This window comes from Lithobates pipiens, unplaced genomic scaffold (genome assembly GCF_037356315.1).
Source record: "Lithobates pipiens isolate NorthernLeopardFrog02 unplaced genomic scaffold, aLitPip1_a1.2 Scaffold_22, whole genome shotgun sequence".
Classification (NCBI taxonomy): Eukaryota; Metazoa; Chordata; class Amphibia; order Anura; family Ranidae; genus Lithobates; species Lithobates pipiens.
Window position 1 is genome coordinate 247688218 of NW_027507784.1, and position 16636 is coordinate 247704853.

Below are 16636 nucleotides of genomic sequence, written 5' to 3' on the forward strand. Positions count from 1 at the left end.
ATACAAGGCATGCAGTCGGACTGGAAGGTTGAATGGATAAAATTGAGTATACTTCGCTATCCTATGTCCTTTAACCACTTTCAGACCGGACCATTTTGCTGGTCAATGACCAGAGGTCTTTTTACAATTTGGCACTGCGCTGCTTTAACTGGTAATTGCGCGGTCATGCAATGTTGTACCCAAACAAAATTTGCATCCTTTTTTTCCCACAAATAGAGCTTTCTTTTAAAGGTATTTGACTGACTATGATTTTTATTTTTTGCGATATAAACTTAAAAAGACCGCAAATTTTGAAAAAAAATGATATTTTCTACTTTTTGTTATTAGAAAAATCCAATAAACTCAATTTTAGTCATACATTTAGGCCAAAATGTATTCAGCCACATGTCTTTGGTAAAAAAAAAGTCAATAACTGTATATTTATTGGTTTGCGCAAAAGTTGTCACATCTACAAACTAAGGTACGTTTTCTGGAATTTACGCAGCTTTTAGTTTATGACTGCCTATCTCATTTCTTGAGATGCTAAAATGGCAGGGCAGTACAAAACCCCCTAAAATGACCCCATTTTGGAAAGTAGATACCCTAAGGAAATTGATAAGAGGCATGTTGAGCCCATTGAATATTTTATTTTTTTGCCTCAAGCGATTGAATAATGACAAAATTATTTTTTTTTTTTTTACACAAAGTTGTCACTAAATGATATATTGCTCACACATGCCATGGTTATATGTGGAATTGTACCCCAAAATACATTCTGCTGCTTCTCCTGAGTATGGGGATACCACATGTGGTCGACTTTTTGGAAGCCTAGTCGCGTACGGGGCCCCGAAAGCCAAGCACCGCCTTCAGGATTTCTAAGGGAATACATTTGTAATTTCACTCCTCACTACCTATCACAGTTTTGAAGGCCATAAAATGCCAAGATGGCACAAAACCCCCACAAATGACCCCATTTTAGAAAGTAGACACCCCAAGCTATTTGCTGAGAGGCATGTTGAGTCCATGGAATATTTTATATTTGGCACAAGTTGCAGGAAAATTACAAACTTTTATTTATTTATTTATTTTTTCTCACAAAGTTGTCACTAAATGATATATTGCTCACACATGCTATGGGCATATGTGAAATGACACCCCAAAATAAGTTCTGCTGCTTCTCCTGAGTACGGGGATACCACATATGTGGGACTTTTTGGGAGCCTAGCCGCGTACGGGGCCCCGAAAACCAAGCACCGCCTTCAGGCTTTCTAAGGGCGTAAATTTTTGACTTCACTCCTCACTACCTATTACAGTTTTCAGGCCTGACTCTGCAAACGCTGCAGTTATGTGTGTTGTGTTTTGTAAGTGACAGTGATCGATCAATACTGCACTTGGGTGGGCTGGTCTGGGCTTGGCGGAGGGGCTAAACGCAGGTGCTAGCAGGTATCTGGGCTGATCCCGCTAACAATGCATTTTGGGAAACCTAAACTGCTGGCGACGCTAATATAGATCTGATCAGATACTATATTACTAAGGGAGGTGTATGCTTTGTGCGTGGGTGTTAGCGGTACTGGCACTAACCTGATGCTGCCTGGGGCGACGCAGACCTTATCTGACCCTCAAACTTATATCACCCGCCGGGTGATCAGGGGGTTAAACCTTTATTAGGTAATAAATGGCGGGTGCCCTGAAACTATAAAAAAATAACTAACCAACCAGCGTCACCTGTAACAGTTATATGGTGATCACTGGTGAAAGGGTTAACTAGGGGGCAATCAGGGGGCTTTATGCGGTAGTATATGGGGGTCCCTGGCGCCATAAAAAGCTGCGGCGAACCTAAATACCTAACATACCGGGAATGTTAATGACACCCCCAGATCAGTTCGCATATCGCAGTGCGATCTTCAAACTCGGATAGCATGCGATCCGATTCTGCTGCGGACCAAAAAAAGGGTCCCGTGCGAGTTTGCGGCGGGTGTGACGCGAATTCAGCCATACTATCTGTATGGGTGAACTCGAATCGCACAGAGATCGGATGTGATTTGCACTGCAGTGCGGTGCAAATCACATCCGTTCTCATAAACCGCTGCAATGTGAACCCAGCCTTAGTGACACTGGCGACGGGGGGTGATCACGGGGTTAAACCTTTATTGGGGGGGTTAGGGGGGTACCTTAGAACTAAAGGGGGCTAACCCTAACTGCCCTAACAGTTATTACAGTCACAAATGACACCCGCCGGGTGATCAGGGGGTTAAACCTTTATTAGGTAATAAATGGCGGGTGCCCTGAAACTATAAAAAAATAACTAACCAACCAGCGTCACCTGTAACAGTTATATGGTGATCACTGGTGATGGGTTAACTAGGGGGCAATCAGGGGGCTTTATGCGGTAGTATATGGGGGTCCCTGGCGCTATAAAAAGCTGCGGCGAACCTAAATACCTACCTGCCTAACTAGCGTCACCTGTGACACTAATACAGCGATCAGAAAAATGATCGCTTATTAGGCTGGGTTCACACTGGAGCGATGCAGGAACGCCACGAATCCGCGGCAGGTTCCCGCATCGCATGCCTCCCTGCGGCAGTTCACACTGCCCTATGCGAACTGCTGGGAGTGTCAGTGAAATGTTAATGACACCCCCAGATCAGTTCGCATATCGCAGTGCGATCTGCAAACTCGGATCGCATGGTGTGAACACCCATGCGATCCGATTCTGCTGCGGACCAAAAAAAGGGTCCCGTGCGAATTTGCGGCGGGTGCGACGCAAATTCAGCCATACTATCTGTATGGCTGAACTCGAATCGCACAGAGATCGGATGTGATTTGCACTGCAGTGCGGTGCGAATCACATCCGTTCTCATAAACCGCTGCAATGTGAACCCAGCCTTAGTGACACTGGCGACGGGGGGTGATCACGGGGTTAAACCTTTATTGGGGGGGTTAGGGGGGTACCTTAGAACTAAAGGGGGCTAACCCTAACTGCCCTAACAGTTATTACAGTCACAAATGACACCAATGCAAAAAAAATAAAAAATGCAATTGGTGTCACTGTGACTGGGGGGGCAGGGGTGATTGGGGGGGTGATCGGGGGGTGAAGGGGGGGTGAGAGTGTGCCTGGCATGTTCTACTGTGTAGTGTCGTGTTGGTGCAACTCACCGATCCTCTCTCCTCGGTGCCGGAACGAAAAATACCGACACGGAGGAGAGATTACATCACTTCCTCTGCCTGTGTTTACATTACAGGAGAGGAAGTGATGTCACGCCTCACTTCCATTCATCAGGAGCGATCGCGAGGGGGTGGCCATGAACGAATGGCCGCCCCCTCATCCCGGATCGCTCCTGAACGGATACCGACCGCCACTGCCACCGGGGGGGGGGGGGGCCCGATCGGGCCCCCCACCCGCGGGAAGGCAGGGAGGTACAGGTACGCCCATATGCCTGCCCGTGCCATTCTGTCGACGTATATCGTCGTGCGGTGGTCGGCAAGTGGTTAAGATGTTTTTATTTTCATTATTTTTTTTTTTTATTAAAGATAAAAGTGTATGAAAACATACCATAGTGGAATAGCTGAAAAGGGATATGTACACAGCATCAGCAACAGTGAAATTTGTAGTACAGAATTCAAATTTCCTTTGTTTTATGCATTTAAATACAGTCATAAACAGGTTACATTTAAGTTTGACAAAAAACACATTAGGTTACCGAATGAAAAAAGTATTAGTTATCTGGAATGTAAGGATCACTCAACCATGGATCCTCTGAGGGTTAGTTGGGCTAAGTAAAGATATTTTGTGAAGGGTGGAATGTGTAATAGGTTGTGTTCAGTGCCACATAAGCTGAAGATGGGAAGGTGTCTAAGAGCCAAAAACTCCCCCTTTCCATGGACCAGAGTCAATGTCTAGATTTGAGGCACCATGTATCCCTGCCAACTTTTTCATAGCGTATTATACAGTGTCAGTGTATAAGATGCTCACAGCTAAAATTAAACCTGCCTACTTTTGAGATCTGTACCATGCCCACCCACCCACCGGTCTGAGCTCACAAGAGGCAGCGTGAAGACTTTTGAATGTGCTCATTGTGTATTGGAACCAAGCTATGGTTGCAATATTAAACTACAAATGCTTTCCTTGATCCTTTGATCCTTTGATCAAGGTAATCTGGGATTAAGGGATCAAGGTAATCTGGTAAGAAGTGATATCTTCTATTTGGTGGTGGATTCAGCACAATTTTTTGACAGCGTCTGGAGGCGCCATGACACATGTGGATGGACTTTATTATTTGAGCACTGGTGGACTTTATATCAGTGTGCACCGATCAGTGTGGTGTCACACAGCCACACCCCCACACAGTTAGAAACATGCCCCTATGATGCATGTAACCCCTCCCTGCCCCCTAGTGGTTAACCCCTTCACTGCCAGTGACATTTTTACAATAATCAATGCAATTTTATAGCATTTATCGCTGTATTAATGCCAATTAGTCTGAAAAAAGTGTCAAAATTGTGTGATGTGTCAGCAGTCACAATAAAAATCTCTGATCGCCGCCATTACTAGTAAAAAAAAAAAATTATAAAAATGCCATAAAACTATCCCCTATTTTGTAGACACTATAACTTTTGTGCAAACCAATCAATAAACGCTTATTGCAATTTTTTTTTTACCAAAAATATGTAGAAGAATACGTATCGGCCTAAACTGAGGAAAAAAAATGTTTTTATATTTTTGGGGGATAGTTATTATAGCAAAAAGTAAAAAATAATGTGTTCTTTTTCAAAATTGATGCTCTTTTTTTGTTAATAGCGCAAAAAATAAAAACAGCAGAGGTGTTCAAATACCACCAAAAGAAATCTCTATTTGTGGGGAAAAAAAAGGACGTTAATTTTTTTTTCGGGAGCCACATTGCACGACCGCGCAATTGTCAGTTAAAGCGACGCAGTGCCAAATCGCAAAAAACTCTCTGGTCAGGAAGGGGGTAAATCCATCCGGGGCTGAAGTGGTTAAAGGAGCAGGCAAGAAGAAATGTAACATAAAATGTTTTCAATAAATTTGACATCCAGGTGGATATAAAAAACACCAATTATTATAGCTTTGCATCCATAAAAAAAAATATATATATATATATATATATATATATATATATATATATATATATATATATATATATATATATATATATATATATATATATATATATATATATATATATATATTTAACTAATGTATGTTCCTGGATTAGTCATAATATTGGCCTTCTCCTGTAAAACTGTACATTTAGAGGGTTAAGGCCAGCACTCTGAACCATTAATGCTGTGCTGCATTGCACATGTGCTGACTGGTGTTCTTGACCAAGGTCTGCAGCTCCTGCAGTAAATTTCAAGGATCTGATTGTGCTTTATGACAGGGGTGCCTGCATCAAATAACTGCTTGCATGGCATTGCATACCCCTTGATATGCAAAACGTTTCCCTTATATGTAGGTCAGTTGTGTATTTAGCTGATTGCCGACAGTTCAACAATTTTCTATATATAGAAATTAAAGTGAGTACACCCCTCCCATTTTTTGTAAATATTTAATTATATCTTTTCATGTGAAAACACTGAAGAAATGACACTTTGCTAGAATGTAAAGTAGTCAGTATACAGCTTGTATAACAATGTAAATTTACTGTCCCCTCAAAATAACTCAACACACAGCCATTAATATCTAAACCGCTGCCAACAAAAGTGATTACATTCCTAAGTGAAAATGTCCAAATTGGGCCCAAAGTGTCAATATTTTGTGTGGCCACCATTATTTTCCAGAACTGCCTTAAACCTATTGGGCATGGAGTTCACCAGAGCTTCATAGGTTGCCACTGAAGTCCTCTTTCACTCCTCCATGACGACATCACAGAGCTGGTGGATGTTAGAGACCTTGCTCTCCTCCACCTTCTGCTTGAGGATGCCCCACAGATGCTCAATAGGGTTTAGGTCTTGAGACATGCTTGGCCAGTCCATCACCTTTACCCTCAGTTTCTTTAGCAAGGCAGCAGAGGTGTGTTTGGGGTCGTTATCATGTTTTAATACTGCCCTGCGGCCCAGTCTCCAAAGGGAGGGGATCATGTTGTGCTTCAATATGTCACAGTACATGTTGGCATTCATGGTTCCCTCAATGAACTGTAGCTCCCCAGTACTCATGCAGCCCCAGACCATGACACTCCCACCACCATGCTTGACTGTAGGCAAGACAAACTTGTTTTTGTACACCTCACCTGCTTGCCGCCACACACACTTTACACCATCTAAACCAAATAAGTTTATCTTGGTCTCATCACACCACAGGACATAGTTCCAGTAATCCATTTCCTTAGTCTGCTTGTCTTCAGCAAACTTTTTGCGTACTTTCTTGTGCATCATCTTTAGAAGAGGTGTACTCAACGTCTTTGGTCGACCATGGCAAGGCCTGTTCTAAGTGTAACCTGTCCTGTTAAACTGCTGTATGGTCTTGGCCACCATGCTGCAGCTCAGTGTCAGGGTATTGGCAATCTTCTTACAGCCTAGGCCATCTTATTGTAGAGCAACAATTCTTTCTTTCACATCCTCAGAGAGTTCTTTGCAATGGGGTGCCATGCTGAACTTCCAGTGACCAGTAGTAAGGCGGTTGTAGCCCTAAAACAAAAAATGCTCCTGTCTCTTTAAGGCCCAAAATATATATAGCACAGTTCTTTTTCATTGTCATTTGTCCCTTTTCTATGTTGTAAAATACCTGGCTGATCCTACCTGTTCCTGTGCCCCCCTCTGTAATCTGACCGCGCTCATCATGGCTGCTGATCCATGATAGCATGGTCAGTTTACAACCCTCAGTCATTCTGCATCTCTCCTCCCTCTCCCCCTGTCATGTCCATAGTCTGTAGTCTGTGTGACGCCAATCTCCTCCCCCACTCCTCCCTTCAGACATTGATTGAGTATTCTGCTGCAGCTGCTCCTCCCCATTGGTAAAGTTGTTGTAAAGTAACATTTATAATATACTTTGATCCTCTCTATTTTAGGAACATAATAATTACAATGTTCGTTATATGCTAAATACCTTTCTTTGCCCAGCTCTGCCGTGTGGTCACATGTCCTTCCTCTGCTAGCTTGCATACCTTCAGAGAGGGGAATCTCAGCCCCTCCCACTATACTCCTTAGATAGAGAAGGAGAGCAGAGGGAGGACACATGACCACACAATAGAGCTGGACAAAGAAGGTATTTACCATTACAATTAAAAAATATATATATATTTTCCTAAGGGCCGGTTCACACTGCAAGCGATGCGAGGCGACACCGACTTGCCTCGCCGCGACCTGCCGCGACCTCAGCGGCAACTTGCAGATGACTTCTGTATAGAAGTCAATGCAAGTCGCCCCGAGGTCGCCCAGAAGTAGTACAGGAACCTTTTTTCTGAGTCGGAGCGACTCGAGTCGCTCCTCTCAGAACGGTTCCATTGTACAGAACGGGGGCGACTTGTCACACTGCGGCGAGGCGAGTCGTGTCGCCTCGCATCGCCCGCAGTGTGAACCGGCCCTAAAACAGAGAGGATAAAATAATATATTAGGTGTGACTTTACAAAAACTTTTAAATAAAAAAAATACCTTAATAAAACTTTTACTTAAAACCATACTTTTTTTTTTTATAGCAATCAACAATAATATACAAATGGTCATATTTAAATAGTAGATTATTCTCCAAGGATATGGATATAATCATAGATACAGTATCTACAATCTAGATATACAGTAAAAGACCACTTCAAACTATATGCATGCTCTCAGAAATCATTATATGTAATCAGTATTTCTTTAAGTATCTATGTGCCAGGTCGCTGTGACACCCATTAATTTGATTACACAGTGCTAATCTGTTCTCAAACATTGTACACAGTTTGAATCTCTGCCTGATCTTTAGCTGGGTCACCATAGACCAGCAACAGTTACTGGTCAGCATATTTCCACTGGTTATCAGAAGCTTTAAAAACACTGGCTCATGTAATGTTTTACTGTTTACAGTCCTCCTACACCACAAACTTACATAGAAATACACACAATTGCACTTGTGGCATTGACCTCCCTCCTACTCATTACTGAACTTGGTAACTGTTCTTCCTTCTGTTTTCCTCCTGTTTGTCAAATGACAAACTAGCCCTAGCCGTGCTTTTCTTGGGATGGATATATATATATATATATATATATATATATATTACAACGGCACAGATAATATGTAGACCTTTTAAATTGATTTTGTTTATTTTAAGTACAAGTTAGCATTTGAAACAAGAATTCAACTTTCACACAGGAAGATAAAAGAACCTGCTGGACTATAAATTGATCCGATTATATATTATTTTAAGTAATATTAGTATTGTTGTTATTGCACTCACCAGAATAGGCTATTCCACATGCATATCAACAATAATAACCCTGAGAAGAAATAAAAGTTTCCCCGAATGCCAAAGAATCCGGTGATGTGAAACCTCCACCAATTATGCACTCACCAGACATATATGGTAAAAGCGCCTCTGTAAATTCTCCAATACAGATAATCCACTCAAGTCCCTCTGATCTGTACTTCTTCAGAGGGTGCATAAAAAGGTTCATCACACAGAGCCCAGAAAGTACTTTAAGGATGTATTTTATTTCCAGTGTAAAACATTTTAAAATGCTACATCATACATCAAACAACATATAAAACATACATCAAACAATAAGCTGGTCAGACTTACAAAGATAGGCGCTGTTCTGAGAACTGGAAGCAACGGCTTGATGTCAGCATGTAGGCCCCTCCCGACATCCTGCTGACTCTTCCAGTTCTCGGAATGTGGTGGATATTTTCTCAACTGCATTTATGTTTATATGTTATGAAATAAGTGCTGCACTTGTGTTTAAAAGTATTTTTTTTTATTGCATGCAATGTCTCTTCAGAAATAAATAGCCTGCCTGCTTATACATTTTTAAAAAATGCCATCCGTTCCAATTTAAGTGGTTAAGTTACTATCTTTGCCCTGACTGAAATTCTCCAATAATATGTTGTTCTTGATATGTGAATCTATATCTGTGGAATACATAAGAGTGATTTTCTGTAGATTGCTCTTTTGCTGTCATAATTACATTCTTACCATAATACATCCAAATAAACAGACCGTGTAATAATGATGATCCTCAGTGCGTTATCACTTTACACTCTTCAGTTGTGCACTCAACAGCTTTCACTGAATTCCTTCTGTGTAATCGTATTCCTCCCTGAATTTTCTCACATTGTCAAGTCTCTGCTGGGTTGCTGTGTGCACTGCTGATTGCAGACACAGATTACATATTGGCCATATGTAGTCTAAGCACTCAGATACATTGGTGTGGTCCTTTTCTAGACAGCACTTTATCCAGCCTGGAAAGCTGCTTAAAGGCGCAGCCTAGAGTGCCTGGCTAATCCAGTAATAAAAGAAGCAAACTATACCACCAGACATGTTAATCTTGTGTCATTTGTATTTAACCAAGGAGAGTCCCAATGTTTTCTCATCAACTCAGATAAAAACATTAGACATGTAATATGTGGAAGGCTGGATATTAGCCAAGAGTATCAGGGAATCAGGCATAATCCAAGGTTTTATAGCTAACGTGAATAGGTTGAACTGCAGTCTCTGTGTTTGTTGCTTTACATTATGGTTTGTGCAAATTACTTTGACTGCCTGAGCTATTTTCAATTTGAGAATCCCATGAGATCTTGGTAATTTCACTGAGGCTACATTCACACCTGAGCATTTTCAGCTCAAAAAATGCTCATAAAACGCCTGAAAAAAATCCTAAAAAACGCCCAACACGCAAAATCCCATTCATTTCAATGGCACTTGTTCACAGGTGAGCACCTGAAAAACTCCCTAAGCTCAAAAAGAACAGGAGCTTCTTTGGGGCAGATTACAGGTGTTTTTCTGCCTTTTATATTGGTGACCTGAACAAAATCATGGCAAAGGCACAGTAAAATTAAGGTAAAAATGTGGTAGAAATGCACAACTTTGAAATGCTCAGGTGTGAATGCAGCCTCAAGGTCAGTTGTCAAGGTAGGGCTGGACACCATTAATTTAATTTAGATTTTTATTTATCTTTCGTAGGATACTGCTTATTGATTAAGCATGCAATAATACATATACAATTAAAAAAAACAAAAAAACATTTTCATAAGCAAAGAACTAGTAGAGTCACATGTTGTTACATAAGATTGACTGCACAGATTTCATATAATGGAGGCCTTGATTCAATGTGCACTTCTACGGTATGCATACTGAAATAATGGTTGAAACTTGTCGTCTTCAGAAAACAGCAGTGGAATTAGGTGGTAAGTGTAACTCAAATCCAGAGATTCCAGATCTTATCAAAACTTTTAGGGTAACCCTAAATCCGTCGGATTTTGCCCGTCATATTTAGTCTGACGGATTGTGTCCGAAACTGTTGCATACACACGGTCGGGCCAAGTTGGCGAAAAATCAGATCTTTCAGAACGTGATGACATAATTTCGTTACGATGGGACTACATTCAGGCTAGTAGCCAATAGCTTTGATGTAGGAATTTGATCTGAGCATGCGTGGCACTTGGTCCGATGAAAATGCTCTACAGATGATCGGATTAGGTCCGTCCGGCCCAGTTGGTCTGGAAATATTTCCAACATGTTGGAAAATTGGGTCGGACGGAGATTCGGACGGAATCAGTCCGATGCATACCACACACAGTCGGATTATCTGACGACACGGTCCGATAAGACTCATTCCGACAGATTCTCTGACCGTGTGTACAAGGGCTTAGTGGTACGATTGAGTTGGTACAGAGGAAGAAGAGAGTTGATGGTCTGATAGAGTTGGAAGAAGGGATCTTTTCCAAGTGATTACATATTTTTTTCTTGCTTAGCAATTTGTAATAATGTAAGTTAACAGGGAGGTCATCATCCAACCCATAAGCAAGCCCTAAGGCATTTTTATTTGTAGGACCCAAGGCTGAATTAATAAAACCACACACTTTTGACTAGAATGCCTGTATCTTGGGGCACAATTGTAAGGCAAGATAGAAATCTGCTTCCTGACCACAAAGGTGGAAGCAAAGTGGAGATTGTCTGTCTGATATTTCCTTTATATAATCTCAGTGATGTATTATATGTTTGTTGATAGAGCTTGAGTTGAATGAGTTTGTCCTTTGAAGATATAACAGAGGTAATGTAGGTGTGCTCAACATCTTTCCACTCCTCCCCTATCAACTGCAAAATTACATTGTGGACACAATTATTTTAATAAAAAAGAATAAAGGTGCTGCCACCCTGGATGCTCAAATAATATGGAGAAAACAGTAAGCCACCATTTATAGTAGTTATAATATTTATATATTTTTGATATGAATCCTGATAGATTGCTAAAAGCAACAACTCTGCTCTTTCAGACCTTAACTTACTTTATTTGAGACATTTGGTTTCAGACTGCCATCTAGCATATTGTATTAGATCAATCCCTTTCTAATTTGTTTATAAATAATCACACTATCAGAAGATCAACTGACAATTGATTGTTGCATGTGATCTCCTTGAATCCTTATTGACTGTGTAGGATGTTCCTGTCTAAACTGTGCTACACTAGCAGAGACCCCTAAAGAATTGTCAGCAAAATTTCTAGTGCTTTGGACTTTTCCATGGTGCTAGTCTTTTGGTGTTATCTTCTGTGTGCCATATCCCTTTATAGATGCGCGCATTTGCTTCCCAACCATTTTTTATGATCAGCTTATGTTGTAGCTTATGTTCTTGAGTCAATTTTAAACAAATTTTACTTTTCTTCTTGAGACAAGGATCTTTGTCCCGTTTGTTAAATTTTTTCAGTCCCACTATTTCTAAAACCCTGACAATAATTGAGGTGACCTTCAGGTAGAATAGTAATTTTCATCTCATATGCACACTATTTATTAACAATTTATGTCTAAACTACTTGCTCTGGTCTACAGTTGTGCTATCCTTAAGCTTGGTCATGATATGATTTGAACTGTATGTGTGCACAGCATGTAAGCACAGAGATGTCTGTGAGTCCTCAATAATCGACCTGCAGGTAACTAGCCAAATTAAGAGATGATGTTGGACTCTGTATTTGGGGCTGATGTCAGAAGTGTGGTATCGAACCTACAAGACTAGAATCCCAATTAGACATAAACCTGGAAGCAAAATACTGTTGCAATTTCTCTTTGTCAACAAGACATATATTTGGCTTTCTTTTCTCTAGAACACTGCCTGTATAATTATTTAATGTTATTGTTATATAGCGTATGTGGTTTTGTAAATAACTACTATTTGCATTGTGACCTAGAGGAGATTTGGTTTCAGTAGCAGATATAAGATTTTTCCGGGATTGCAAGGACATTTTTCTTTTATCCGAGAATTGTTCCATTTTTAGCCCACGAGTGAGGATTCATTTCTTAGAATTACTCTTAACCTCTACAGCGCAACATATCTTCAATATAGGATTGCAGACATAAAATAATTACAGAGATTAATTTTGCTGCCAAAAAAATGTTCAATTTAACCAGCGGAAAGCGCTTTTATTTTTTTTATTTAATTTTAAAACTAATTAAAAGTTTTGTAATAGTAAGTAATTTTGCTGTTTGGATTCTTTTACAAACATAGGTGTTTTTCTCACTCTACTATTAAATAATTCAGTTTTACTTCTTGATGCCTGTAAGCAGCACTTTGAAAGTTCGTTATAAACAAGTCAGCAAAGACACTAATTATATTTGTAGATTTGGTTTTTTGTGTTGACTGTCTTTTGGGGAAAACATTTTTTGCTAGTTGTTATGCAATAAAAGTATCAGTTGTATTCATTTAATGATAATGTTTGCTTTGTTTTTGCAAACGAAGCTTTTTCACTTTAACATTTTAACATAGTATGTTTTCAAGTAATATTAAGAAAACAGGGTTTTTATTTAAACCTATGGAGAAGAAACATATTTTTTCAGTTCCTGATGGGACAAAGCACACATACTATTTTGTCCCATCTTCCCAAAATGCTGGGACCCAGAGCCAAGCTTTTATCAAGCTCACATCAAGCTGTGGTGTCGGTTGGCCATGCACCAAGGACATGTCCAACATTGCAGCAAGCATTACAGGTCCTCTAGGAAGATGGGACAAACTAGTGCATATACTTTGTCCTATGGGTAACTAAATACTGGATTAAAAAAAAAAAAGTGATAATACTTTAAGCTGGCAACATTTTGCAGTTGGTGTCATAATAGCCCTTTTCCTGTTTGTATTTTATTCTATATGTACAACATCAGACATCTTTACTTAAAACAGTGTAAATGCTGATGAGGAAAGCATTCATATATCACAAACATTAATTCAGTTTTCATTAGATTAGTGCAGATAGATCATTGAAGATTACATTCTGATTGATTAGTACTGCATATTGCTCTTTACAATAACAATACGTATTTTAAATATTTTGCATACTTGACATTGGGTTTTCAATTAATGATAAACTTGCATAATAATAAATGCATAATAATAATCCTATTGTTTTATGTCTTTTTATGAATGGCTATATATTATGATTGTGATTATAGAAAACAGGAAATTTACAGTTTTATTTAAAAATTTTAATATATTTTACAAGAACTAAAAAATCTATTTAGACTGTGGGTATTCGGTTTGAAAATTATTTTAATTAGCAATAACGTACTATGCACCTATAGTATATGCTATTTAAATTGTTTGCCAACTTAGACCTGACAATTGAATTCAACTAGTTTGTCACTCACTGTGTGAAGGGATTCAGTTACTCTACCCAGAGTGATTGTTATTTTTTTCATACTCAGGAGTTATAACATATATATTTATAACTATTGCCTGAACAATATAGTAGTAACATTTGCTCAAGGTGGTTCCTCTTCTAAATCTTTCATTTTTCTTTTTCTGCAGGATGGATATTTTTCTCACCGTCCGAAAGAGAAAATGAGGACAGACAGCAATAATGAAAATTCCGTTCCAAAAGACTTTGAAAATATTGATAATAGTAACTTTGCTCCAAGGACTCAAAGGCATAAGCATCAGACAGAACTAGGGAAAAAAACTCTTAGCAAGCAGAAGGAACATTTAAAAAGGAAGCTAGAACTTGAAGAGAAAGTAAAGGAGAATTCATTGCTAGGTAAAAATTCCAATGAAGTATTACACTATGGAGGTAACCCTTCAAAGAACCTCAGCACTAACAGCCTCAAAGATGGATATAAAAGCTCTAAATTGCACCATGCAAAGAAGACTGGAAGTAGCTCTCCAGAAATTAAGTATGAGTTACCCCCAAAATGTGAGATCACGGGTAAAGAAGCAATATCAGCACTTTCTCGGGCTAAGTCAAAACAATGTCGTCAGGAGATTGCTGAAGTCTATTGTCAACACAAGCAAGGAAAACTAATGCCGGAGAAAGTAACAAGACTTTGTCCTTTAGAAGGTAAGTTGCAACATACTATATTGTTCTTGGTAATATTGATGATGCATTAAATTGTGCTCTCATTAACCACTTAATCCCCGGACCATTTGGTTGCCTAAAGACCAGAGGACTTTTTACAATTTGGCACTGCGCTGCTTTAACTGGTTATTGCACGGTCATGCAATGCTGTACCCAAACTAAGTTTGCGTCCTTTTGTTCACACAAATAGAGATTTCTTTTGATGGTATTTGATTGCCTCTGCGACTTTTATTTTTTGCAATATAAATGGAAAAATACCGAAAATGTTGAAAAAAATATTTTCTACTTTTTGTTATAAGAAAAATCCAGTAAACTCAATTTTAGTCATACATTTAGGCCAAAACGTATTCAGCCCCATGTCTTTGGTAAAAAAAATGTCAAATAGCGTATATGTATTGGTTTGTGCAAAAGTTATAGGGTCTAAAAACTAGGGTACATTTTCTGTAATTTACATAGCTTTTAGTTTATGACTGCCTATCTAATTTCTTGAGGTGCTAAAATGGCAGAGCAATACACCCCCCCATGACCCCATTTTGGAAAGTAGACACCCCAAGGAATTTGCTGAGAGGCATGTTAAGCCCATTGAATATTTAGATTTTTTGTCCCAAGTGATTGAATAATGACAAAAAAATTAAATAAAAAAGGGTAAAAGTGGAATTGCACCCCAGAATACATTTTACTGGTTCTCCTGAGCATGAGAATACCACATGTGTGGGACTTTTTGGGAGCCTAGCCACATACAGGGCCCGAAAACCAAGCACAGTGTTGAAGGCCATAAAATGCCAAGATGGCACAAACCCCCTCATGAACCAATTTTGGAAAGCTGACACCCCAAGCTATTTGCTGAGAGGCATGTTGCGTCCATGGAATATTTTATATTTTGACACAAGTTGCGGGAAAATTACAATCTTTTTTTTTTGCATAAAGTTGTCACTAAATTATATATTTCTCAAACATGCCATGGGCATATGTAGAATTACACCCCAAAATACATTCTGCTGCTTTTCCTGAGTATGGAGATACCACATGTGTGGGACTTTTTTGGAGCCTAGCCATGTACGGGGCCCTGAAATCCAAGCACCGCCTTCAGGATTTCTAAGGGTGTCAATTTTTTATTTTACTCCTCACTACCTATCACAGTGTTGAAGGCCATAAAATGTAGACACCCCAAGCTATATGCTGAGAGGCATGTTGAGTCCATGGAATATTTGCCTAGCTGCATACGGGGGTCCCAAAAACCAATCACCACCTTCAGGATTTCTAAGAGCACAACCCTCCCCCCCCCCCCAAATGACCCCATTTTGGAAAGTAGACAACCCAAGCTATTTGCTGAGAGGCATGGTGAGTATTTTGCAGCTCTCATTTGTTTTTGAAAATGAAGAAATAAAATAAAAATTTATTTATTTTTCTTTTTTCAATTTTCAAAACTTTGTGACAAAAAGTGAGGTTTGCAAATACCATATATTATACTCATACCATGCCTACAAAGCAAATACAAAAAAAAAACATAGAAAAAAATAAAACTTTTTTTAGCGCAATCTGTGCCTAAAATATATATATATGCTGAAGCATGGGGGCATCCGCCCCAAAAGTTAGGAGCAAATCGCTCCGCCACCCCTGCTGCCCTCATGCTTTGGCATATATGCTCTTTTTTTAACTGTGGTGGTGAAATCACCTCCTACAGCGCTGGAGTCACGGCTTTATGTATCATGGGAGCAAACGCTGTTGCTGTCAAAATAAATAAATCCGCGCTGAAGCTGAATGGCGTACCTGAAAACAAAAAAAATGGTTAACATTAAAACACAGTAAACAGTAAAGTATAAAAAAATGACATACATAGCAAACATGATAAAACATAATAACAATAAAACATTGCAGAATAGAATACAGTAAAAAAAAGAGCTTTGTTTATAACTGTAACGGTTGTAACTGTAACGGTTCCAGGTTTGGGTCTCTCAAAATGCGATGGCAGTCTGCAGTGCTGTACCCTACGCTAACACTCAACTAGTGTATGGTAGCGTTCAAAACATTCACCAATGAAATGCAATGCAAAGACCAGGATTGTCTTATAAATTATTTTGGGTCTGGGATCAAAAGTAACATTTCCGTTTTTGCAGATGACACTAAGCTATGCAGTGGAATAACATCCTTACGGGATGTCTCCAATTTA

The 16636-nt window shown here is 39.4% G+C and overlaps 1 protein-coding gene across 1 annotated transcript in view; it reads left to right on the forward strand.

The window, feature by feature from the left end:
- The window catches only part of XYLT1 (xylosyltransferase 1), a 521214-nt gene that overhangs the window by 207692 nt on the left and 296886 nt on the right, over nucleotides 1-16636 (forward strand). The window contains exon 2 of the mRNA XM_077448934.1: nucleotides 13923-14448. Coding sequence (XP_077305060.1) covers nucleotides 13923-14448 — 526 coding nt within the window. The remainder of the gene's footprint in view (nucleotides 1-13922; nucleotides 14449-16636) is intronic.